Source organism: Barbus barbus (genome assembly GCF_936440315.1).
Source record: "Barbus barbus genome assembly, chromosome: 15".
Lineage (NCBI taxonomy): Eukaryota > Metazoa > Chordata > Actinopteri > Cypriniformes > Cyprinidae > Barbus > Barbus barbus.
Window position 1 is genome coordinate 28,005,673 of NC_136743.1, and position 26,286 is coordinate 28,031,958.

The following is a 26,286-nucleotide window of genomic DNA, read 5'->3' on the forward strand; positions in this document are numbered from 1 at the left end:
TGTGACTCGTTAGTGTTACAAGGTCTCAGGTGTGAATGGGGAGCAGGTGTGTTACATTTGGTGTTATTGCTCTCACTCTCTCATACTGGTCACTGGAAGTTCAACATGTCACCTCATGGCAAATAACTCTCTGAGGATCTGAAAAAAATAATTGTTGCTCTACATAAAGATGGCGTAGGCTATAAGAAGATTGCCAAGACCCTGAAACTGAGCTGCAGCACGGTGGCCAAGACCATACAGCGGTTTAACAGGACAGGTTCCACTCAGAACAGGCCTCGCCATGGTCGACCAAAGAAGTTTAGTGCACGTGCTCAGTGTCATATCCAGAGGTTGTGTTTGGGAAATAGGCGTATGAGTGCTGCCAGCATTGCTGCAGAGGTTGAAGGGATGGGGGGTCAACCTGTGCTCAGACCATACGCTGCACACTGCATCAAATTGGTCTGCATGGCTGTCGTCCCAGAAGGAAGCCTCTTCTAAAGATGATGCACAAGAAAGCCTGCAAACAGTTTGCTGAAGACAAGCAGACTAAGGACATGGATTACTGGAACCATGTCCTGTGGTCTGATGAGACCAAGATAAACTTATTTGGTTCAGATGGTGTCAAGCGTGTGTGGCGGCAACCAGGTGAGGAGTACAAAGACAAGTGTGTCTTGCCTACAGTCAAGCGTGGTGGTGGGAGTGTCATGATCTGGAGCTGCATGAGTGCTGCCGGCACTGGGGAGCTACAGTTCATTGAGGGAACCATGAATGCCAACATGTACTGTGACATACTGAAGCAGAGACTGGGCCGCAGGGCAGTATTCCAACATGATAACGACCGCAAACACACCTCCAAGACGACCACTGCCTTGCTAAAGAAGCTGAGGGTAAAGGTGATGGACTGGCCAAGCATGTCTCCAGATCTAAACCCTATTGAGCATCTGTGGGGCATCCTCAAAGGGAAGGTGGAGGAGTGCAAGGTCTCTAACATCCACCAGCTCCGTGATGTCGTCATGGAGGAGTGGAAGAGGACTCCAGTGGCAACCTGTGAAGCTCTGGTGAACTCCATGCTCAAGAGGGTTAAGGCAGTGCTGGAAAATAATGGTGGCCACACAAAATATTGACACTTTGTGCCCAATTTGGACATTTTCACTTAGAGGTGTACTCACTTTTGTGGCCAGCGGCTTAGACATTAATGGCTGTGTGTTGAGTTATTTTGAGGGGACAGCAAATTTACGCTGTTATACAAGCTGTACACTCACTACTTTACATTGTAGCAAATTATCACATGAAAAGATATAATAAAATATTTACAAAAATGTGAGGGGTGTACTCACTTCTGTGAGATACTGTAAAATGTAGGAAATACTGTACAGTAAGTCAAGTCAAGTCAAGTCACCTTTATTTATATAGCGCTTTTAACAATGTAAATTGTGTCAAAGCAACTGCACAATATCAAAATCAAAATCCTCTGGCCAACAAACCAGCAGTTCAATTTAACTGCAGCAAAGTCAGATTGTAAGGTCTCAACTAGTTCCAGTGGTCATTTGGTAATTCTGTATGTTGTCTGAGCGTTGGCATCCTCTTAGGTCCTCTGAGGGGTTGGCATTATCTTTTCTCAGGTGTTCGGTCATCTCAGATCATTTAGGGGTTGGATCCAGACTGAAGCTTCTGTCATTCCTAATTACCACGGGATGTTAATCCCGTGGCAGAAACAGAGACAAATAGAGACATAATTAGCGTAGCTGCTGTTCCATCTAAGCAAAAATGATTTGTTCAACCCAAGCTAAAGAATAATAATAATGTACATTTGATCAGATATACTACAGTACAAGATTAAAAAATGCATTATGTGAATGCTTGGCTAAAGAGATGTGTCTTTAATCTAGATTTAAACAGAGAGAGTGTGTCTGAACCCTGAACGTTATCAGGAAGGCTATTCCAAAGTTTAGGAGCCAAATGTGAAAAAGCTCTACCTCCTTTAGTGGACTTTGCTATCCTAGGCACTACCAAAAGTCCAGAGTTTTGCGACCTTAAGGAGCGGGTTGGATTGTAGCGTGGTAGAAGACAAGTTAGGTACGCAGGAGCTAAACCATTTAGGGCCTTATAGGCAAGTAATAATATTTTGTAAATGATACGGAACTGAATAGGTAGCCAGTGCAGAGACTGTAAAATTGGGGTAATATGATCATATTTTCTTGATCTGGTAAGAACTCTAGCCGCTGCATTTTGGACTATCTGTAGCTTGTTTATTGAAGATGCAGGACAACCAGCTAGCAGTGCATTACAATCGTCCAGTCTAGAGGTCATGAATGCATGGACTAGCTTTTCTGCATCAGAAACAGGAAGCATGTTTCGAAGCTTGACAATGTTTCTAAGATGGAAGAATGCTGTTTTTGTAACATGGGAAATATGATTTTTAAAGGACAAGTTGCTGTCTAATATAACACCCAGATTTTTGACTTTAGAGGATGTAACAGTGCATCCGTCTAGTTGTAAATTGTAATCCAAGAGATTCTGTGTACTGTTTTTTGGTCCAATAAGTAATATCTCTGTCTTATCTGAATTTAATAGGAGGAAATTATTGGTCATCCAATCTTTTAAATTTTTTACACAATCTATTACCTTAGATAGTTTAGAAGTTTCACCTGGTTTTGTTGAGATATATAGTTGAGTATCATCAGCATAGCAATGAAAACTAATCCCGTATTTTCTAATAATATTACCAAGAGGCAACATGTATATTGAAAATAGAAGAGGACCTAGGACTGATCCTTGTGGTACTCCATACTTTACAGTAAGTGTACCATGGTTTTACAAATGAATTTCTATGCGTTTTTAAATTGTATTACTTTCTATTCTATTGATATAAATTGCTGATCATTTAGAGATTGCTCTGTATTCTGTGTAATTTGTCAGCACTCTGGAGGCAACTAATATCTGGAACATGTTCTTCATCATTGATTCATAAAAAAACACCCATTGTGACTTTTATTTGATGCTTTATTCATGCATGGAGCACAAGAAGTGCATTCAGTTGGTGAGTGGTGGTAGTTTGGTTCTGGATGAGGGCGTCTGACCGTTAATCTCCTGCTTGAACCTCTGGATCTCCAGTCGCTGAAACTGGATGATCTCTGCTTCTTCTAAACTCTGCTGTGTCATCAAGCTGTTCATCCCTGCTGAAGCTGCACCTGAAGCATGAAAGAAAAAGGTAACGTTAGCTGAGAATCTCCAACTTCTGAGGTGTCAATGTTATCATCAAAATACAATAAATCATTCCTCACTCCAGTCCGCAATCCGAATATGTAATGAGACTATGCCACTACTGTAGCCATCTGACAAAATTATTATCTAACACTCTGTAGAACAGAAAGATTTAAGCGGGTTGGTTTGTTTGCTGCGCATCTATCTGACCCTGCAGTGTTGATTAGTTAGTTACCACGGTAACAACAAGCTACCACAAACCACGCCCACCTTACAGAAAAGCCCCCGAACTGTCTTGACTGTAAACTTCGACGATAAATTAGCCCCTTTTTTTTATTTTTTATTTTTTATTATTATTTACGATTACGAATGATTATTATAGCCATAGATAAGCTTGTTTAGCCATCCACTTTTATTTTAACATCAACAAAACGTCTGCAAGTATGACTTCACACCCGTAATAAATGAAAACAGGTGATAAATAATTATTGATATTTGATAAATAATGTGATAAATAATTATTGATATTTGATAAATAATGTGATAAATAATTATTAATGATATTTATTATGCATTTGATAAACCCAAGCCCAATCAGTATTATAAAAAAAATAAATATATATATATATATATATATATATATATATATATAGAAAAATGTTTGGTAACACAAAGATAGGCTAGATATAGGGCTATAGTGAGAGTGAATGAATGAATAAAAACAGCGCCTGTACAAACTAGGACACAAGAAACTCGACAGACGTCATCCTAAAACCCCTAATATAGAGTGTTGCGAAATTATAAGACGGTGAAATTGACTGACACTGGTCAGTTTAACAAACAAAAGTTAATTTTGCATTTTTACAGTTCAGTGATGAACGAAGTAAGTGCTCTGCTGCACTCTTGCGTTTGGATCCCATTCAGCCTGGATATTTTTATGATATTTGCTCAGAAAGTAACAGACTGACTTGGTTTCCACTGGTGTGATGTAAATAAGAAAGAAAACCTTTTGAATTTTCGCTTTAACTAATGTTAAAGTGATCAGATAGCATGCGTTTATGAACACTAGAAATGAGAATGGTTTGCATTTGAATGTTTTAGATTAGATAATTATATTCAGCTGCTTTTTTAACTCCAGCTATGAACATGGAGCTTCCTTTGTGTTCCTTGGGCATCCTTGGGCATCTTCCTTTGTGTTCGGCACAACAAAGAAATTCATACAGGTTGGGGTGAGTAAATGATGACAGAATTTTCATTTTTGGGTGAACTATCCCTTTAAGGAATGCAACTGAACAACAGCACCATCCTACCTCAGTCCACAATACATTCTACCACATCATCTGCACTGTACAGATTCTACAGTCAGTGAACGAGCGCTGCCTGGTGGTTTCATCACAAGTACAAAGTCTTCCACCTTCCACAACCTACAACGTACTACCCTTAAGAAACAGCTGAAGACACATCTACAAACATTTCATGTAAAACACAACTACAATTAAAAGCTCTTTGTACAGATAAATTCTATTTAGGGATACACGCTCCTGTTTGGCAGGCACATAGACAACGGGTCAATTTAAATATGCTTTAAAATCCGCATTACAATTACGGTAAATCCTGTCATAACTCTGCAACAGTTTGATCAAATGAAAATTAAATGAATGAATGAATTGTACAGTCAATTGTACAAAACAACAAAAATGGCTGGCAGCAACCAATGACATTTCAGTGGTTAATGTCAAGTCTGAATGGCCTACCAAGACAAAAAAAGGATATTTGTACAGTACATTGTGTGAAAATGTACAGTAGCCTATATGTGTATTAAATTCTGTGAAAATGGGCCACAAGGTGACTAATATATGCCTATCTCACGTGCAAGTCCAAAACTTCATTTCAGTAATTTTTAGCAAACATGCTTAGTTTCGTGATTTTGTGACGGTCATGGCTAATAGCAAATTCTGATGAATCAGCAGGTTCAACTGACAGATAAAGGCTGTAATACTATAATGTTCAACTGGAGAAGAATCAGTTTTGAATAGTTTAACATGTAACAAATGCATGCATATGAACATGAACCAATTGTAGAACCATGACAATATTCAGGAAGTTGGCTAACTGTCAAGATGGCTTTATTTTATGGGAATTTATAAAGTGCTTACGCCTCCACACATTTGATACATTATAATGTCATCCTGTAAATTAAATTATTAAAAGAGCATTCGGTTATTTGTTCATATGGTGGTTTTGTAGGCTGCAGATTATCTGGGCTATTTTACCTGAACACATACGTGTTAACACTGAGGGGGTGTGATAATAACTCTTGGGTTTAAACGTTTTTAATTTATTTTTAAAATGAAATGATAGATTATGCGCCTCCATCAACCTGCCATAAACCCGAAGAACGAGGCGCCAAGTCCTCCAGCAGCGGAACCATTCTTCTACCGTTCTCTGTTTCCGTCAGGGCTTTAATGTTACGCGCACTCGTGAGAAACAGTGCTGTCCACACGTGAAGCTCGGGGATGTTGTGAATTCTTCTGTTACTCTATTTATTCAGTTCTGTATTAGTTTACAATGCTAGAAATAGATGAGGATCCCCAGATGGGGTTTGAGTCCGAGGAAGAAGACGACGACGAATTATCAGACGGCGAGGTGAGAATATAGTGCATTTCATGTGTTTTGTTCAGGCAGTACAGTTTTACACAACCCCTTGTCATGCTACATAAGTCAACAAGTAGGTACGAGATCCGAAACAGTACGTTTGCATAACACTTTTGTCTCTGATCAGCTGCAAGAAGCTTTCTCCAAGGGTTTGCTCCAACCAGGATTGAATGTTCCTCTGCTCGAGCCGAAGAAGGCCATCAACAATGTGGTAAGTTTTGAGGAGAATTTTATCCTGTGAAGTCTGACATATGAAATTTAAAAAGTGTATATATATCTTTTTTTGCTTTAGACAAAATGTAAATAAAAATCCAGGTTGTGAATGTGTTTTATGTTTTGTAACATATATGATGCTTCAGCATTTTATTGCCCATATGGTGTGATATAGGAAAATACTTGCACTCAAAGAGGAAAAAAACATCCAAACTGAGCACAAATATGCAATCTTGGTTGGTAATGTAAATCAGTGAGATCTTTCTAGCAGTACAACAGACTACTTGCATAAAATGCATATTAATTTTAGTTGACACTAACGTATATCTCCCAATTGGATATCAATCTCCCATTGATATCCAAGATGGCGGCGCGAACACATCGCGAGGCTCAGCGTCTTACCAGATTTAGGAAAATAGTGTTAATTACTACTCTTATTTTGCACAGACTGTACAAGTTATCACACTATAAACTGTATAAAGTTGTTACTACACAAAGCACAGTAAAATATTTCTATAAAATATTGCACTACTGCTATTTTGCATAGAATACATTGTCCTATCAATATTTTGCACACTCATCCAGCTGTATTTATTTATTACCACTGTTCTCACGTTTCTGCTGTTCATAATGTATATAATCCTACATTGCTCTGTTCATAATGTACATACAATCCCTACATTGCATTCCTATTTTATATTCTGTATATACTCTGCTCAATACTGTATATAGCAATTCCACTGTACATTCTGTAAATCATATCTTCATTTACTCTGCACTTATATGTATATAAAACACTATATTCTTGCACTTCTGGTTAGATGCTAACTGCATTTCATTAGCTCTGTACTTGTACTCTGCATAAATGACAATAAAGTTGAATCTAATCTAATCTAATCTAATAATATGTCACAGGAAGAATTTATGTAATGTTTTTAGTTTGTAAGGCAAAGCATATGATGTAGTCAATACAATGAAGATTGAGTGAGTGTCAAATAAACATTCAAAACAATATTTATATATATATTGTAAATAAATAAACAAGCCTGACATATTTAATACTTACATTTTAGCATGTTTTTTCTAAGAAATGTTTATGTTGGATAATCAAGCAAACCTAAAAGTCAATCAATATTTTTACCAAGATAAACGTTATTTTACGTTTACTTTATAAAAATCATTTTAAAAAGTATGAATCATTTAGATGGCAATGCATTTAGAAGATTGTGGACAGCAGATTTAATAATGTTGCTAATTTAGAGGCCTTAGAAATTCATATCAAATATGATACAGTTAATAGTGATTTGTTGAAAAATCTAATAATATTTGTTAATTTGATTCTACATCATTCAGGAGGGTCTTAAGAAATGCCTCGCTGAGTTTAAGAAGAACCTGCCATGGGCTGAAAGGCTGGACCTCACTAACTACCCAGCTGTTGACATGGTTGCAAAAGCGGAGGGCAGAGCGCAGCAACCAGAAGGCAGTGAAGATGTCAATTCTGAGGATGACTTTCAGAGGGAGATGTACTTGTAAGTGTGTGACTTGGTCATGCAAAACAAGGATGCTGCTTGACTTATAATGTTTACTTGTGTCTGATATTATAGCTTGTTTTAGGGGGCGGAATTATTGATTGATTAAGGCAGAAATTATTCAAATAAATAAATAAAAATAAATTAAGAAATTGTTGTGCTTCTTTGTAGGGCTGCAGAAATTGGCCAAAGGTTCTCTACATATGACTAATAACAATTATTTTATTATGAGGTTTATTAAATAATTTATGATTCACATCTGTGACAGTAGTTTCTTCATTTTTGACAAGAGGTATGCAAAATCAACAGAGTCCATGCCTTTAATATGAAATCTAGATGTTATGCTTCCACTGAGGGGGAAAAAAAGGCCAAAAGGGTGCTTACTTAAAGAAACAAGTATGGCTTCTCATACGTTTACTTATAATTTCTTTAGAGAGAATTATTATTTTTACATAGGATAGGGTGCTGTGAACATTAGGGTGTGCTATAAACACGTGTGATTTGAGTTTAATTTATATTAGAAGTTGAAGGGCACCAAATATGATAAATGCATAAATAATTATCACTTATGAGGAAGTCCCTAATGTAGACAAAGGCAGGGTTGTCCTAACGAGTTGCTGGAGTATTTCGTCTCGGGTGTTAATTATAATTTAAAATAAATTTAATAAATAATTTACTGTGAACTGATCTAACCGCTCTGATCATAAAACATGCTGTGCATATATTTAATCTATTAAATAACACAACCTTTATAATTTCATATTTGTACAAAGTCAAATTGTGATTTTCGTTTTTTTATTTTGATTAATCGTGCAGCCCTACCTTATTTATGAAATACCCTATTTGGAAATCACATGCCTTTATTATAGTTCTGAGTCTCTTTCTGGATTTTATTTTTTTAAAATGCTAATAATAATTGTATTTATTGACAGCAAACAGCATTTACACAATTCCTAAATTAGCAGTAATTTTACACTATATATAATATTTGGAAACCGTGTCTTGTGCTTCAGTATGTTTCATATGTTACAGCTACCGACAGGCCCAAGCAACTGTTTTAGCCGCACTGCCAAAACTGCAAAAGTTCAAGATTCCTACCAAGAGACCTGAGGATTACTTTGCAGAGATGGCCAAGACCGATCAGCACATGCAGAAGGTGAGAAACTGAGATGACGACCAGGATTTATAGAAAGCACTTTGTCCAGTACACAGTGGAAGTAGAAGTGCCAGTAACCTCCATCTCATTGACAAGCTAAGGACATGGGAATATATGCTACCGTTCAAAAGTTTGGAGTCAGTAATATGGATTTTATTTGTTCTTTTGAAAGAAGTTAATACATTTTTGTTTTGCTTATTCATTAAATCGATCAAAGTTGACAGTAAATAAAATATTTTTTTCAAATAAATGCTTCCTATTCCTCAAAGAATACTGAGAAAATGGACAGTTTTCGCAAAAATATTAAGCAGTTTTCAACATTGATAATCAGAAGTGTTTCTCGAGCAGTAAATCAGAATATTAGAATGATTTCTGAAAGATCATGTGACACTGAAGACTGGCGTAATGATGCTGAGAGTTCAGCTTTGCATCACAGGAATAAATTACATTTTTAAAATATTTAAATGTAGAAAATGGTTGTTAAATTGAAATGAGTTTTACAATATTACTGTTGGCACTTTTGATCAAATAAATGCAGCTTCTGTGAGCAGAAGAGACAAGAAAACATGCATGCATAAAAATGTCAACCAGATGCATAAATCTTCAAAGAAAAAGAGTTAAAGTGTTCCACTTTGTAATGTTTTATTAGATTAATTAAATTTCACTGTGTTAATTACAAATCATAATTTTCCACTTGTTTTTAACAGATTAGGAAGAAGCTTCTTCTCAAGCAAGCTGCAATGGAGAAGTCAGAAAAGGCCAAGAAGCTCAGAGAACAGAGGAAATATGGCAAAAAGGTCCGTTTTAAAACCGCTTCCAGATTCTCCCAGATTGATGTTTTTGGGTTTTGACAGACCTGGTTTTAAATCTCTGGCTCTACAGGTTCAAATACAGGTGATTCAGAGCAGGCAGAAACAGAAGAAAGCAATGCTGACAGCTGTAAAGAAGTATCAGAAAGGTACATTTTCACACGTGTACATCATTAAAGCAAAGTGTTTTCACTTCATCTCATGAATTTACCAGTATTATCAGGTAGAGTTTTACATTCCTTATTCGTGGAGCACATTTTCACTCGTCCTCATGTCCCACAGGAATGACAGATAAATTGGACTTCTTGGAAGGAGATGAAGATCAGAGACCGAAAGGATCAGCGGCTAAAAAGCAAATAAACAAAAAAGAGTAAGTGATGACTCTATGGCCCGGTTTCACAGACAGGTTTTAGACTAAACCAGGATTAGGCCAGTTCAATTAGGACATTTAAGTCATTTTTATAAACATGCCTATGAAAAAAACATTACTGGTGTGCATCTAAAGACAAAACAAAGGCACTGATGTGTTTTAAGATCAGTCAGTGCAATTTTCTGTCAGTTGAAACAGCTCAGACTTACATTTTAGTCTAGGACTAGGCTTAAGCCTTGTTTGTGAAACCGGGGGTATATTTACTACGTTTTTCAGTAGCTGTTTTCAAATTAGATGGTTATTTTTCAACAGGAAGTGCTGTAACAATTCCCAGATTCCCTGATAGGCATTATTTTAGGTCTTTCTGTTTTATGGGCAAATATTTAGTTAAAATGCTGTTTTGTAATTGTGTCTAATTGGTTAAGTGAATTTGGCTGTATATCTGATTTGGTTGACATTTATCTGTTCAAGTGTAATACTGTCAGCCTTAATTAGATGTTCAGGGGGTCGTAGAAATAAGTCTACTTGTATTATGAAACTTCACTTGTAAAAATGATGGTAGATTTCACAGCTCTGATTGATATTTAGTTTTTTTATTCATAATTTTGGCAGATCCTGAAATGGGCCATATCATTATATACATAGCATTATATCCACAACCTTAACAAGAACATTGCAGAGCGTGCAGTGTATCTTGATCAAATGTGCATGAAAGTTGCATTTATTACTATAATTACATGGCACATGTATACTGATCTAATTTGCAACCTGATTAAATGATCAATGATCTGACAGATGTACGTGTAAAGCATTGGCCTCATAGATAGCTTTAATTTGCTTGTACTGTATTATTTTTTTGAAAGAAGTACCTGAACGGTTTAACTACTTTAAAGAGATATTTCACCCAAAAAGGAAAATTGTTGTTTACTCACCCTCATGTTATTCCTTCCATTGTTTCTTACTTTCTATTGTGTGACAAAATATATTTTGGAGAATATTTCAACATACACTCACCGGCCACTTTATTAGGTACACCTGTTCAATTGCTTGGTAGCACAAATTGCTAATCAGCCAATCACATGGCAGCAACTCAAAGCATTTAGTCATCTAGATATGGTGAAGACGACTTGAAGTTCAAACCGAGCATCAGAATGGGGAAGAAAGGAGATTTAAGTGACTTTGAACGTGGAATGGTTGTTGGTGTATTTCAAAATTATTTCAAAAACTGCTGACCTACTGGGATTTTCACGCACAACCATCTCTAGGGTTTACAGAGAATGGTCCAAAAAAGAGAAAATATTCAGTGAGCGGCAGTTGTGTGACGAAAATGCCTTGTTGATGTCAGAGGTCAGAGGAGAATGGGCAGACTGGTTAGAGATGATAGAACGGCAACGGTAACTCAAATAACCACTCGTTACAACCAAGGTATGCAGAATACCATCTCTGAACACAACACGTCGAACCCTGAAGCAGATGGGCTACAGCAGCAGAAGACCACACCGGGTGCCGCTCCTGTCTGCTAAGAACAGGAAACAGAGGCTACAATTCGCACAGGCTCACCAAAATTGGACAATAGAAGATTGGAAAAACATTGCCTGGTCTGATGAGTCTCGATTTCTGCTGCGACATTCAGATGGTTGGGTCAGAATTTGGCTTAAAGAACATGAAAGCATGGATCCATCCTGCCTTGTCTCAATGGTTCAGGCTGGTGGTGGTGGTGTAATGGTGTGGGGGATATTTTCTTGGCACACTTTGGGCCCCTTAGTATCAATTGAGCATCGTTTAAACGCTACAGCCTACCTGAGTATTGTTGCTGACCATGTCCATCCCTTTATGACTACAGTGTACCCATCTTCTGATGGCTACTTCCAGCAGGATAATGCACCATGTCACAAAGCTCAAATCATCTCAGACTGGTTTCTTGAACATGACAATGAGTTCACTTTACTCAAATGGCCTCCACAGTCACCAGATCTCAATCCAATAGAGCACCTTTGAGATGTGGTGGAATGGGAGATTCGCATCATGGATGTGCAGCCGACAAATCTGCAGCAACTGCGTGATGCTATCATGTCAATATGGACCAAAATCTCTTGAGGAATGTTTCCAACACCTTGTTGAATCTATGCCACGAAGAATTAAGGCAGGTCTGAAGGCAAAAGGGGGTCCAACCCGGCACTAGCAAGGTGTACCTAATAAAGTGGCCAGTGAGTGTATATTGTTATTGTGTATTTTTATTTTTCATTATTTATTGTATTTTTTTTTTTTTTTAAAGTCCAAATTCTAAGAGGAAGTACAAGGATAAGAAGTTTGGCTTTGGGGGAAAGAAGAAGGGCAGCAAATGGAACACCAAAGACAGCCATGACGACATTTCAGGATTCAAGGCCAAAATGGCTCGTGGGAAACATTTCGGCAAAGGAGGCAAGACGAATGTAAGTGCTTTATTTTTATTTTTTTAAATCAGTACTGTTATATTCTAACATTTAAAGACCTCCCTCACACGTTTTCATCTCTCTCTCTCTTTTTTTTTTTTTTTTTTTTTTTTGACAGAAACGGCCAGGGAAGGAGGCAAGGAAGAAAATGAAGGCACGCAAATGAGCTGTATCTTCCCATTAGTACCTCTCACTCAAATGGATTGTGCCATTAAAAAGACTTTTTTATCTCTATTTCTTATTACTTGGGTGAAGTCATGGCTTTGTTCTTCTTTGACAAACACCTTTGTATTTTTCAAAAGACTTCTCCATGTTGCCCGAGAGCAAATATTTCAGAAGATTTTATTTTTATGTTTGTATTAAAACCAATGTGAACACCACCAGTAAAACCATTCAGGGTGCTGATCACCATAGTTCTCTTCAGTTTAAAAGTTATTTAACTGAAAAACTTTCCATAGATTTGCATCTATATCAGTGATGTTTGTTTTTTAAACGTAGAAAGCTAGTTTTCCCCTATTTGTTTGGGTTCAGAAAACACACAGTCTTGCAAATCAGTCTACTAAATCAGTCAGGAAAACAAATCTCTTTTCACAGTAATGTTTGTATTTGTTATGGGAATAAACATACTGCTTTATCTGCGTACATTTTGTACACAAATTTGAGTTTGGCACACATCGGATGGGAGTTTTGCATTCAGCGCTGCTCTGAGCCAGAGAAGCTCATTAATATTCATGAGATTGTAATTAGATTATCTGCCCAACGGTCCTGGTTGTAGTATTCTGACAGTGTCGTTCCTGTGCCGTCTGGGTTCAGATAAGCAAATGAAGTGAGATGTTCATCCTGGGAATCGTAATGTCTCTTTACAAACAGGATCACGCCGAGTCTGAGTTACACAGCGGAAAATAATAATAGAACGCTCTGATTTAAGAGTCGAGAGCTGCTTCAGTTAAACTTCGCAAAATCAAAACGACACTAAATCTTCAAAATTGAACTGTTTATTCATAAAACACTTAAAATAACATCTTGAATTTCACTTCACTGCCCCCAAAAAACAACAGGCGTTCAGCTTTCTAACCTGTCAAATGTAAAACTGTTGCCTTTAACTGGAACAAAGACGGCATTGATTTCAGCTGTGTTTTCTGAAAATCAGGAATACAACATTGTCACAGTAATGAACATGCATTGTAGATGCTATTGGAAATTGAAAACGAATAAGGAAAACTCCTGTTTTTGAAAAGGTAACAATGAATGCATGTCTAAGTACAAATGATGTGAAATCAGTCGACATGAAAACCGAAGGTCTCATCTGCGTTCCTCGAGGAAAGACTGTCAGCAGATAAAGCATCTGTTTGCTGGATACCACAAACTTGACTTTCTGTATTAAGCAAACAAAGAACAATATGTTAAGGAAAGTTCACCTATTGGCAGCAAACAAATTCTCCTGACAAAAAAATGAAATCTGACACCTACTGATTATATCGTAACTTCTAACTGAACATTATAACCGTTATACTGTGATTTTGTGATGCACTTAAAATTGTTTAAAAACTTCAGTAGACTAGATTTCATCATGACTGTTATATAAATAAACATACACTGAACAAAATTATAAACTCAACACTTTTGTTTTTGCCCCCATTTTTCATGAACTGAACTCAAAGATCTAAGACTTTTTCTACACAAAAGGCCTATTTCTGTCAAATATTGTTCACAAATCTGTCTAAATCTGTGTTAGTGAGCACTTCTCCTTTGCCGAGATAATCCATCCACCTCACAGGTGTGGCATATCAATATGCTGATTAGACAGCATGATTATTGCACAGGCGTGCCTTAGGCTGGCCACAATAAAAGGCCACTCTAAAAGCGCTATACAAATAATAGTGACTTGACTAATACCTGCGATTCTTGTGACTTGAGGAGGAAGCTCAGATCTTCCTTGCTCTCCCTCCATGTGACTCTGTGAATGCTGGGAAGGTTCATCTCTCAGCCCTGGATATGTGGGGTACGGACTATAATGCGGAACACGGATCTCCAGAAACACAGGAACAGAAGTAACAGACTTAGCGTAAATACACCAGAAAAGGCTTTTTGCTGCTAAACTCTGAAGGAACATTCATAAACTTGATCTTCCTGCTGATTTACACTGTTCCCAAAGGTTTTGATAACCTCTGAAAAATCTAATGAGTTACATACAGCTGCAAGACTGTCGGCCGTAGCCTGATATCGCAGGACTGCCGTCTGTGCAGATTATGGAAAATGAAGTGATTAGAAAAAGAACATCAAAGAAGTTAAACTAGCTTTGGTGTTTCAAGCTTTCACATACTGGAAGTCGACTGCACAAGATAAAGAGAATAAAAATTAGACATATTTTAAAAGTGAGAGCAGCCGAAAGTATTACTGTGACAGTTGGATGAAGAGATAACAAGTTATATAAAAGTGGAACAACGAGAAAGAGCAAATCAATTATTACACTACCTTTGGGTTCAGTAAGATGTTTTAATGTTTCTGAAAGATGTCTCTTATGCTCACCAAAGCTGCTTTATTTGATCGAAAAATACAGTAAAAGCTAATTAAGATTTTATTATACCATTTAAGATATTTAAGACTCTTAAATTTGATAAAACTGAATTTATAAAGATACAAAAACCTGTTTTACCTCAATTAGTGTAAATAACAGTAACAGATAATAAGAGTATATATATATTATATATATACATATATCCTCATTTGTAAGTCACTTTGGATAAAAGTGTCTGCTAAATGTAAATGCATTACATATTTTAAAATGTAATTTATTCCTGTATTTTCAACAGAAACATCAAGACACATTTCTTCTTATTATTAACAACGTTTGAAAGAACAGCATTTCATTTGAAAAAGAAACTTTCTAACATTATAAATGTCTTTACTGTCACTTTTGATCAATTTAATGCGTCCTAGCTAAATAAAAGTTCTAATTTATTTTTTTATTTTATTTACTGACCCCAAACCTTTGATCATGTGTGTATCGAAGACTTAACTCACCAAATTTTATACTAGCTCACACACTGACTACAATGGACAATGCTGTCTTTGTCTTACTAACATAATAGTTTGTAGGCATTTTCACGGGTGCCATTGCAGAACAATCACGTCTGTGAAACATACTTGCCATTCAGGAGTCTCCAGCGGATGGGACAGCGCCCCTGGTGGCAAGGGTATCAATCCAACATGTTCCCTGAAGGCTCCTGGTGCAGGTGGTCTCAGGGTCACCAGCACGACCGGGAACATGTATCTGTCCGGGTAATGCTGGTACAGGGGAAGAGGCATTGCGAACATTTCTCCTGGATAAATTTGCCCTGGAACTGCCTCTTTCATTATGTACTCTCCAGGAAAAGGTGGTGCATCTGTGGATATATACAGCATTATACAATATTCAGTAACACTTTCTAATAACAAGATTGAGAAGTTACATAATGTTTAATAGATAACCATTAATATATTTATTACAGTGTAAATGTGTTTTAACACGTGACAAAAATAATGTTGCTGCATGAGTTCGCTTCTAAACGAACTAATTTTATGCATATTTAAAATATTTTGTATGACCAGAGAAATGAAAGGGTCAGACTATACAGCTAAATGCATTTTTGATAAATGACAAAGTTTTTTTCAACATGTACTGAATGTACTTGATGTGTTAATATATCAGCATACACAAATGAGTGTTTCAAGAAACACAATAAACAGATTATTGTACTGATATTAGTCAAACCTATTTAATGAATGTGTTAAATCTTTCCTTTCTGTGACTGAGAGAGAAGCCACAAGTGTTTAACCTCGTTGATTTAAATGCTGTTTATTGTTTATTAAGGTTATTGTTGCCACGTTTTAAATATAATAAAATAATACTGTTTAACAATAGTTTTTATGCTTTACTACTTCCAGCTACTGATAATAATAAGAGCATCTCGAAGATTAGGGAGACAGATTATAACATCCATCTACAACATACTATATAAATACCATAAAGTAAACATTGTCATAAGGTTGTCACAAAGTGATTGAACTGCTCTGAAACCCCGCGCGCAACAGTTCAGGTAATTAATTGCATCATCGCCACGTGAATAATCAAATTAGGCCTTATCTAAATTATCTAAAATTCAAGAACTCTTAATGATAATTAATACATTAGTTATAGCATTTTAGATATTTAAGACTTTTATCACCTCATATTTATTCAAACTGAATTTATAAAACAGTTTACTCCCGCGAATCTTGATTTGGTTACAAAAACGTATTATTATTATTATTAAGTCCAAGCAGAAATGGTTTATTAAGGTGAAAAGGTAATTATTAAGGTAAGTTAAAAGCGCTTATAATTGTTTTGTTTTTTTTGTAATATTACAAAATGCATTTAAATGCTTTAGAAATCATCGTTTTATTTTTGTTACATTTTATTTTCTGTATCAATTAAATATATACTGATCCCTTTTATAGTCTAACTTTATATAATGTTTGCTAATGACTTAAGATATAATAAGAGTCCTCCCAAAAACATGTAAGTTAAGTCATATTATATGGTTAATAGTAAAGGTTGCCGTTGAAAGGAAAGGATTACTGGTTATAAAATAAGGGTTTAAAAAAAATATTTAGTGAAAAAGAGCACAAACCTCCAGCGGCGTAGTCCTGCGCGCTCGGTCCCGCCGGTGTCTCGGGATCAGTAACGGGGCCGCGCGTGCTCACAGGCGCGAGGAGATCGGTGTATTTTGAATCGTCAGCGGGCGCTTTAATAATAGTAACGTTACTCTTCTTTCTTGCGCTGATATCGGTTTCACCGTCTACCCCGTTAGTTGAATTATCGTTACCCGCGCAGACGGTTTTTCTGCTGGATAAAGCGGTCTGCTCGGCACCCGGTGGCTCGGATCTGATCCGTCTTTGAGACGCGAGGATCCTCGTCCGCTCGTTGATGAGAGAGCACTTCCAGCACAAACACCGCTTGAACTGACATTTCCCCGAATGGCCTTTTAACTGCACGATGAAGCCGTGGTTCCGACATCTGGCGCACTTCGGGCTGCGCGCCGCTTTTTCTGCCGTTACTCCGTTATTTGCTGCCGCTGCTGGAATATTCGCCATCGCCACGAAATATCAGTATCGATAATAGTTTGAAATATCTCAAATTAATGTGTTACATTTGAATAAATTTCGTGTGCAGGGTCTGCCCGCCAAATTCATGAAATTGTCAGTTCATGTTGCGAAAAGAAAAAAGAAAGGTTCACGTGACACCACTCCAGCGCGTGAGAACAGACTGGCTCGTTATGCGCGTGTCTGGAAATCACTGACAGCGGAATTCCCCTAAAGACAGAAATTCCCAAACTACTCGCATAAAACAAAACTTTCTACATTTTAAAACACATCAATGATTTTAAAGCTTGTAATTTGTATTTAATTTTATATTAAAGCTTTTATTTTATGAATGAAATATGATTGATGTGGATTGCAGTTTGACATTTCAAAAAATAATCTGCCCTAATAACCTTAAATAATAAATTGTTGTGCATAAATAAAGAAGCTGAAACTGAAAGTTTGTAATAATTACGACTTTAGGCAATAATGTTTTTGAAAAAAAAAAAAACCCCACCAAGGCTGCATTTATTTGATAACAAATTCAGTAAAACAAATATTGTGAAATATCGCTGCAATTTAAAATAACTGCTTTCTTTCATTCTTTTTCTTTTTTAAAAAAAAAATACGTTTAGTCCTGTTATGGCAAAGTTTTTTCAGCATCATTACTTCAGCCTTCAGTGTCACATGATCCGATTTGTTGTACATAATACATAAAAATGGAAAACACTTAAGTATTTATGTTTTTACTGTATTTTGATTAAATAAATGCAGCTTTGATAAGCAAGAGACCATCAGAATGAGAGCTGGTTCAAAGTTAAATTGCTTTATGATGGATGAAGTTTTCCACTTCACAAGACATTAATGACAAAAGTAAAAAAGTAAAGAGTGTAAAGACCATTGACTCCACCGTGCGACTCCACCGGGCAGGGACACCGGCAAGGGATAGTAGTAGCTTTTTATTTAATTTTTTCATTGATATGTTTATTATTGAAATGTTGTTGTTATATGCATGTGTTAATTTTATTTAATTTCTTTATTTTCTTAAATATGTGGGTAGATAGTATTTATAGAGTTGTAACTTTTTAGTTTTAGTTACTTTTTCTTATTTGTAAGTCGCTTTGGACAAAAGCGTCTGCTAAATGACAAAAGTAAAGTAAGTAAAAAGTAATTGATGGACTGGAGTGGTGTGGATTACTGTGATGTTTTTATCAGCTGTTTGGACTCTATTCTGACGGCACCCATTCACTGCAGAGCATCCATTGGTGAACAAGTGATATACTGCTAAATTTCCCCAAATCTGTTTGGATGAAGAAACAGACTTGCATGGCCTGAGGATGAGTCAATTTTCAAATAATGTTTATTTTGGGGTGAATTCCTTTGAAGCATTTGAAACTTGTTCTAAACATTTTCTTTCGGTGGCAATTTAGTGGATCCCTGAAGGCGGATTGGCAGCCACCTGCCGCCTGTTTACATAATCTGGGTATATGCCGAGTTCATGACAATAGGGTCTTTGCCCCTGTAAATTTTTCCTTTTGAATACATAGCTAAGCAGTTGGGGGAGGGGCTTCAGTCCCATCTTACTGCTATTAAAATGACTGATTCTCCTGTCAGGATAGCTCTGGCCTAGTTTTGACTGACAGAATAGTTCATGCTGCCACAGTGCCACAGATGCAGTACTATATTACCGTAACTCTTTTACAAGGTCACCTAACCCCATTATCTTAATAAGGATTATAATTAATGCAATTTCAAAACTGACAATCTCACGCTTTTTCTGCCTTCCCATATTGCTTCAGGGTGATAAGTTTTTAAGGAAATGTGTGTGAACATCCCGGAGGGGTGGAGCAGGGTTTCATCAGATTTTTAGGCTAAATTATCCATGCACTCAATTTCTGATTTCAATATATCTATTTGGAAATTCACAAAGCAAACCATAATAGCTTGATTGAATGAACTATGTAATTGTCAGCAGATAGACACAGGACTCAGAGGTAAGTGCAATACAATCAACAGGTTTATTGAGTAGTAGCAGAGGGGAATGAGATGAGCAGAATGTCCCAGTAAGCAGGTGGGTAATGGGAATGTCTCTAGTGGCTTATCTGTGTGTGAATGTCCTTTTTCCTTTTCCAGGGGATCCGGAGGTAACAGTGGAGCGTGGAGACGGTGGAGAACAGGGATAGGAACACTGGAGCAACTGGTAAGTAGACAAAAGGTAAGTGGGTCAGGTTAGTCAACATGGAAAGTTTGAGACCAGACAGTGAGTGAACGGGAGGAGTGCAGGGATATGGTGCTGCTGATTAGTGCTGACAGGTGGCGGTGATCAGAAATCAGGGGATTGGGATCTGGTGAGTGTGAGTGACTGCGGTGACTCTCTGACATTAAGTCACTTTCGCATAAATGAATAAATACAATGAAATGTATATGCAAGTTGTAAATAAAACAAAGGTTATTGGAGTGTGTTACAAGAAAATATATTTTTTTTTAGTCAATATACTTTAAAAAAATATCATACTTAGCCCACCTCAATGTTTTACTTGCCTTTGTAAATAACTGAAATTTATTAGCAATTTCTGAGTGAAAATTGTACACCAAATTTTTAATCAAAATTCTAGGCCAATCACTTATTTTATGTTACTCTTTAATAAATACACTAATAAATTAATAATATTTATTAATATAAAACATACACTAACTAAATGAATAATTAAAACAAATAATTAATAATTGAGAATTAGTTTGAAATGCTAATTAATCCCGTGCAGTATTAATAATGCCATATATTGTATTGCTTTGACTCATTTTCTAGTAAATGGTGTTTGATAGCACGCTACCCGACAGTGCAGTTATTAATATTCATACTCGCTTACGTTTGATGTCGTCATTGGTTGAAATGGCCAGTGAATCTGTTGGAGATTCAGTGAAAGGAGCGACGCGCTTTTGTTTGTGGACGAACACAACCCGTTTCGGAAATGTGGACAGAAATTGGGAAATTATTATTTTTTCATTTTTTAGTTTGGGAATTATACTCCGCGAAAGGTTTGTTGTATTCTCTTCTTGAAATGTAATTATCCGGAGTGAATGATGCTGTGTTGGATATGTCGTGGGTGCGAGAGACTAAACACTCCTGATCCTACAGACACACTGCAGCCTTGTGCTTCCACATTTCTGCCTTTAAATCCACAAAGAAACACTTCATTTAAAAAGCTAGTTTGCAACACGGGTAGAATAATAAAGGAGGGTGATTTGGCAGCATATGCGTTTATTGTTTCATGAGCAATAGCACTGAAAGAAAGAGAAAGATTTGTAGGTGTTTTCTTTGTCATGGCTTTATTGAATTGCGCGTGCAGTAATAGAATTGGAAGCACGCGGTGTGTTTGGATTCGTGTGTTTTTGTGCAGCCTGTATTGTGATGGTCGCAGGTTATCTGTCGTTCCCAGGTACTGAAACCGGCGCTGAGACGGAGTGCGAGGATGGACAGTTTCAGTGCAACAATAAGAGATGTATTCCCACCATATGGAGATGCGATGATGATGATGACTGCTCTGACAACAGCGATGAGGAGAACTGCTGTGAGTAGCGTTTACTCACACTGACACGCATGTGAAAAGAGCAGAGAGCAGTGATATCAAGACCAAACAGACACCAGACCACTGGGTTTAATGATTTTTTTTAAACAATAACTTTTCGCTTTTTATTTACTGACTGTGCACTTGTAACAAATGACACAAGAAGAGAAGCATCAAAACTCTTCGCTCCATTATTCTTTATAGAATAATTGTTGAATGTCGATTTTTGTGTGTGTGTGCATATTTGAAACCTTTATTAGTATATAAAACCTAACGTAAACAAACCAATATGCCTATGTTTGGGGTCAGTAAGATTTATTATTGTATTATTTTTTTAAATAAAAAAAAATGGAGTAAAACGGTAATATTGTATTATTGCAATTTAGAATAACTGTTTTCTATTTCAGTATACTTTAAAATGCGATGTATTCCTGTGATGGCAAAGCAGAATTTTCAGAATCATTACTATAGTCTTCTAGAGTAAAAAAAAAAAATATTCTTTCAGTATGAATAGAAAGTTTAAAATATCAGCATTTTTAATATAATATGCCCCTTCTGAATAAAAGTATTAATTTCTCAAAAAAAAATGTGAGTATGTGTATATATATATATATATATATATAGCCCAGATATACATAGCCCAACTAGCCCAATATTTGTTTAGCAACATTAATACTATTAGCTTTTACATGTTCGAAGACCAAGATCACACTCTTTTTATGAAACTATGTATTTCATTAATGGAAAATAAAGCCCCGTTCACCCAAAGAATGATAACTATAATTATAGTTTTAAAAATCATTCTGAATATTAAAGAATAGTCCCAACCACAACTACAACGATAAAGGCACAGAGAAACGATATCATTGGAATCACTTTCAGAATGATTATTTTCCAGCTGGTGAACGATACAAACATTGACACCTAGTCAGAATCAGATCCTGCTCGAGAATTTAATATTGTACACTGGTGTGGACGCTAATGTTGTTATCTTTATAGTTATCGTTCTTGGTGTGAATGGGGTTTCACTGACTCATAGAATACTTGCAAATTTTAAATGTATTTAATCTGATTTGACTGTTTTTGGAGCATAAACTATAAAAATAAAAACTGTGGAATTCATCCAGCTAGACATTCCCAGCATTCCATGCATTGTTCTCTCATTAGACGGTTAATTGTGGTACAAGACCAATCCATGTATGTGTTTTTTATAGTAACTTTCTCACATACTTTCAAGAGATTTTTGTCAAGTGTGTCTTGCCTCATTGCATCGGGTTATTTTTAAAGACTTCAAGCTGAAAGCAGGTCAAAGTGAGTGCTTGCTTTCTTAAGCAATTTATGTGTCACCACATCATGCGCTTGCTGAGTTTACTGTTATGACTGCTCCTTCAATTTTTCTCAATAAAGGGCAGTCATGCAGTCTGAAGTTATTGCATCCAAGCAATGCAACACGTCCATGTGGGATCCTGCTTGTCATGGAAATGTTTTGTATTGATCCAAGCACACAATTAGTTACTGCAGATCTAGAAGTATTTTTTTTTGTCTTATAATAGAACAGAATGAAAAATAAGCCTGTTTGATTTTCTGGCGTTGCAACTAGATAAATAGATTCTTGATCCTGATCTATAATTCCTTACCTTGTTCTAACAACTATTGGCACAGACACCGCTGACCTCCACCCCAACGGATTCCCCTGATGCTCCTCCATCCCGTCCCATCCCCCCGTGTCCCTTTAATCCTCCTCCTATACCAGCACCCCCACCCCCATGTCAAATCCAGCGGATTCATCCGCACACTGTCTATATATCCGCCTCTAATGCATAACAAGGCCATGCGTATGTGTGTAGAATCATGTAATGAGTTCTTGATTCGTGACCTGCCCTCTCCATAGCACACATTGGCGAATGCAGCCGTTTCATCGTGTGTCGTGAAGATGAGTCATATTTGTCCGGCTTATTGAGTCGTGCTGAACTGTCTTTCTGCAGTTTAAAATGATTAATAATCTGAGACTGAGAGTGTAAAACGAGTCATACGTGATAAATGTGATAAGCAGCAGATTAGGTTTAGCAGCGGTTTTGCTTCAGGACCCAGATTTTACTTTCGAGTGTGACCCATAGTTGTTTATCATACAAAAATAAACAAAAACGTCCTTAAAATCCAACATAGTAATTCATTACTATTACTTTTGGCCCATTTTTGGGTCCCGAAGCACCATAATGTGCAGCAGAGTATAGTAATATCTAAAGTAATCTACTTTCTCAGGTTAAAAGTCATGTTAAACCTAGTTAGAATATTTGGTAATAAGAATATTACTGCTAAAAGTTTTTTGAATGACATTTTATTCAGAAAGGATGCATTCAGTTGATCAAAACTGACAGTACTGGCTATAATGTTACAAGATACTTTTATGTCAAATAAATATTGTTCCTTTGTACATCTACTCACCAAAAAAACTGAAAAAGTGGCATAACTAATTTTTAACCATTTTGATTAATATGAAGTGTTTCTGCACATAAATAAGTTATTTTAAATTGTAATAATATTTCACAAAACTATTTTCCTGTATTTTTGATCAAATAAATGCAGATTTGATGAGCATTGAATAGGTCTCATTCTTGTTTATCAATTTATTATTATACAAAACTATACAAATTTATTTAAAATTATACAAAAATAAACAAAAAATGTCCTTAAAATTCAGCATAGTAATTTATTATTATTAATTTTGGCCCATTTTGGGGTCCTGAAGCACCATACTGTAAAATAATTTCTGCAGTAATCAACATTTTTTTTGGACACATGGAAACTTGATCCTGGTCCAAAACTCCACACATTGTTCCACTAAAAACTGGCACAGAAACAAAAAGAGTTGAGCTGTGCCAAGTGTTGATCCATCATATTAACCTCTTTTTATTTAATTCTCCCATATTTTCCTCTTTTTAGTGTGATTATAATTTGAAGGGCAGGAAACCAGCCAGAATAATGAATAAAAATGCAGTTTCACACCATACGTGTTGCGTATGTGGAAATGAGGGTTCCCTTTTTATCAAAAGCAAAGCGTTAAAATGTATTTTAAAGCTGTGTCATTTTGGCATGTGATTTTGTATGACAGAGGAGGCAGGAAGGATTCCTTCATCTCAGAGACAAGCATAATGTGAACGCTCATATGCGAAAAACAAAACATTTCCAAACAAATGTGAAATTTAAAGGCTTCATATCAAGAACACTGAATGGCTGTTTCCAACAGGTCCACAGGAAGGCTTACAAATAAGTCCAATGATCCTACACTGTACCAAATAGCAGGTGATACTGAAATACGGCCCTTTCACTATCACCATAGCACCGCAACCCCACGCGGCCTCTGTACAGCTGTAGCCCCCGTCTGTGGGCACCTCAAGAGGCTTTTCCCTCTGTCTGCCCAAAAAAACCCTTTTGTATTTGGCTCGAGTGCGAGCTCCGTTTGTGTGCAGACTCCCACTCAGAGAATGGTGGAAACCCACTCAAAGGCCACCTGTAGGGACTGGCAGAATAAAAGAGCAAAACCAGAGGAGAGTAAGACGTAAGGTTTGATGTGTGGAATAGAATGAAAAGGAATAAGAAAACGGCAGTAATTCAAAACAGAGCAGAGTGAGAAATAACCAGCAGCGCTGAACAGTGATCTTTAGACCTGGACTCAGTGCAAGAGAATGTTATTGAAAAGAAGGCATCTCTGGAGGATTTCTGTAGCAGATTGTGAAGAGCAAAGATCCCAATAATGATAAAAGGCTCATGGGATGTCTGCATTCTCATTATAGAGTTAAGGAGATGTTCACATAACTAGGCCTATCTACTGAAGTTTAACTACTGAAGAGACCATTTGCAACCCTTTCACATTCAGAGAATTGTAACAAAATATGTATGTTTGCCCAAATTATGCATTACAGCTAGGACTGTACAGATATATTATAGCACCGTTTTTGGACTATATAATGTTTTTTTGCTTGAAGATGCTGGATTAGTCATTTTGCTTGATAGTCAAGGTTTCTCGTAAGGTTCTTGGACTTGCAGTCCAATTTCATTTCAATTGTAATTTCATTTACATATGCATTTTCCAGCCTCATGCTGCCCCTTTGAATTCAGGTTAACCTGAAATCACAATTTTCACTATCGTAATGCATGTTCCTGGTTTATTGCACAAAACGCAGTGCACATTATTAAAGTGGTCTATTATTAAGAGCCTTAAGATGTTTACATTGTGGCATTATTTTCAGAACAAATTGCTTATTTTACCTAAATAAAATATTTCTATATGTAAGTGCCCCTTTTTGTCATCACTCTAATGCAAAATCCACAATCTCAATACTAGCATTTGTTGTAGTGCCTTTAATAACTTAAAATAATTTATTTTGATTTTTAAAATGATTACAAAACTGTATTTGTACTGAAATCAAAATAACATGTCCTTACAGTAATGAGAATTCATTAAAAATTATTAAAGAGAGAAAAGACCAGATGCACATAAAAATGAAATTAATTTGGGGTGAAAATGTTTTTATTTTTTCAAGATTTATTTTTTGGCGTTTTCACCTTTATTAGGATTGAACAGATGAGAACTGACAGAAAGTGAAGTGGGAGAGAGATAGGGGGCGGGATCGGGAAAGGTCCTTGAGTCAGGATTCGAACTCGGGACATCCGTAGCACAACGGCGCTGTATGTTGGCATGCTTCTCACAAGGCTATCGGCGACTTCACTGACTTTGAGTAACCAATCCCAGATTTGCCTCAGAAGTCTTGACATGTGAATACCTGTGGAAAGGCCTTTGTGGGGTTAGTCTCTTTATCACTACAGCAGATAATCAGTCTGAGAGGTTTCTCCCCCTCCTGTGTGATCTGGGTTCATGAGCGAGCGCCCCGATGTGGCTATTAGGAACTGAGTGGTTCAAATCCACCCATTTTCTGTGATTAGTCAGGGTGATGCTGCGGGAAGATTAGTGGATGCTGAGCAGGAGAACTTAACATTGACATCAAGGAATCAGCTCATACCAATTTATATACCGATGCATAACACATATCTGTTCTTGTGTGTGCAAATCTGTTATGCTAATATTCTTAGAGGACAAACTAGATATGCATCTAGTTTCCCATATATCAGTCAAAGATATGTTAAACTCTTTCTAAAGTAACACCACTCTTAAAAATAAAGGTACTTTATTGGCATTGATGGTTCCATAAAGAACCTTTAAGATGCATGGAATCTTTCCATTAAAGGTTCTTTATCATGAAAAAGGT

At 36.6% G+C, this 26,286-nt stretch overlaps 3 protein-coding genes across 6 annotated transcripts in view; 2 read left to right on the plus strand and 1 right to left on the minus strand.

The window, feature by feature from the left end:
* The first annotated feature begins 5,630 nt into the window (after positions 1 to 5,630).
* Positions 5,631 to 13,174, plus strand: LOC306881908 (putative rRNA-processing protein EBP2). The gene is made up of 9 exons (XM_079436263.1): positions 5,631 to 5,829; positions 5,966 to 6,049; positions 7,405 to 7,580; positions 8,613 to 8,736; positions 9,444 to 9,533; positions 9,619 to 9,694; positions 9,828 to 9,915; positions 12,191 to 12,347; positions 12,466 to 13,174. The coding sequence occupies exons 1-9, from the start codon at positions 5,752 to 5,754 to the stop codon at positions 12,511 to 12,513; spliced, it is 921 nt and encodes a 306-aa protein (XP_079292389.1). The 5' UTR covers positions 5,631 to 5,751; the 3' UTR covers positions 12,514 to 13,174.
* Positions 9,374 to 17,907, minus strand: LOC306881907 (uncharacterized protein). Of its 4 annotated transcripts, none has more exons than XR_013785181.1 (7): positions 17,000 to 17,833; positions 15,495 to 15,733; positions 14,244 to 14,376; positions 13,612 to 13,722; positions 13,423 to 13,486; positions 9,781 to 9,890; positions 9,374 to 9,673 (listed from the first exon to the last, which is right to left on the minus strand). XR_013785181.1 is itself a non-coding variant. In XM_079436261.1 (4 exons), exons 1-4 carry the CDS (start codon positions 17,460 to 17,462, stop codon positions 13,625 to 13,627), a joined length of 933 nt encoding a protein of 310 aa, XP_079292387.1. In that variant the 5' UTR covers positions 17,463 to 17,907; the 3' UTR covers positions 12,937 to 13,624. The 4 variants fall into 4 exon arrangements, 2 of the variants coding, with proteins under 2 accessions (XP_079292387.1, XP_079292388.1); XR_013785182.1 differs by having other exon boundaries at positions 9,757 to 9,890; XM_079436261.1 differs by lacking the exons at positions 9,374 to 9,673; positions 9,781 to 9,890 and having other exon boundaries at positions 12,937 to 13,722; positions 17,000 to 17,907.
* A 2,515-nt stretch (positions 17,908 to 20,422) lies between these two features.
* LOC306880840 (low-density lipoprotein receptor-related protein 8-like) overlaps positions 20,423 to 26,286 on the plus strand; it is a gene marked incomplete at both ends in the record, with an annotated part of 87,332 nt that continues 81,468 nt past the window's right edge. The window contains 2 exons of the mRNA XM_079434622.1: positions 20,423 to 20,489; positions 20,891 to 21,022. Of these exons, the coding sequence (XP_079290748.1) occupies positions 20,423 to 20,489; positions 20,891 to 21,022 (199 nt within the window). The remainder of the gene's footprint in view (positions 20,490 to 20,890; positions 21,023 to 26,286) is intronic.

What these genes read in the sequence shown, in the direction of transcription:
- LOC306881907 (XM_079436261.1), bottom strand. Translation starts at nt 17,462, where the DNA reads ATGGCGAATATTCCAGCAGCGGCAGCAAATAACGGAGTAACGGCAGAA. An exon ending in GCAGGACTACGCCGCTGGAG is followed by an intron (nt 15,734 to 16,999) that starts GTTTGTGCTCTT and finishes ATATATCCACAG; the next exon opens with ATGCACCACCTTTTCCTGGA. An exon ending in TGGAGACTCCTGAATGGCAA is followed by an intron (nt 14,377 to 15,494) that starts GTATGTTTCACA and finishes GTGTTTCTGGAG; the next exon opens with ATCCGTGTTCCGCATTATAG.
- LOC306881908 (XM_079436263.1), top strand. Translation starts at nt 5,752, where the DNA reads ATGCTAGAAATAGATGAGGATCCCCAGATGGGGTTTGAGTCCGAGGAA. An exon ending in TGTAAAGAAGTATCAGAAAG is followed by an intron (nt 9,695 to 9,827) that starts GTACATTTTCAC and finishes CATGTCCCACAG; the next exon opens with GAATGACAGATAAATTGGAC. An exon ending in GCAAAGGAGGCAAGACGAAT is followed by an intron (nt 12,348 to 12,465) that starts GTAAGTGCTTTA and finishes TTTTTTTGACAG; the next exon opens with AAACGGCCAGGGAAGGAGGC.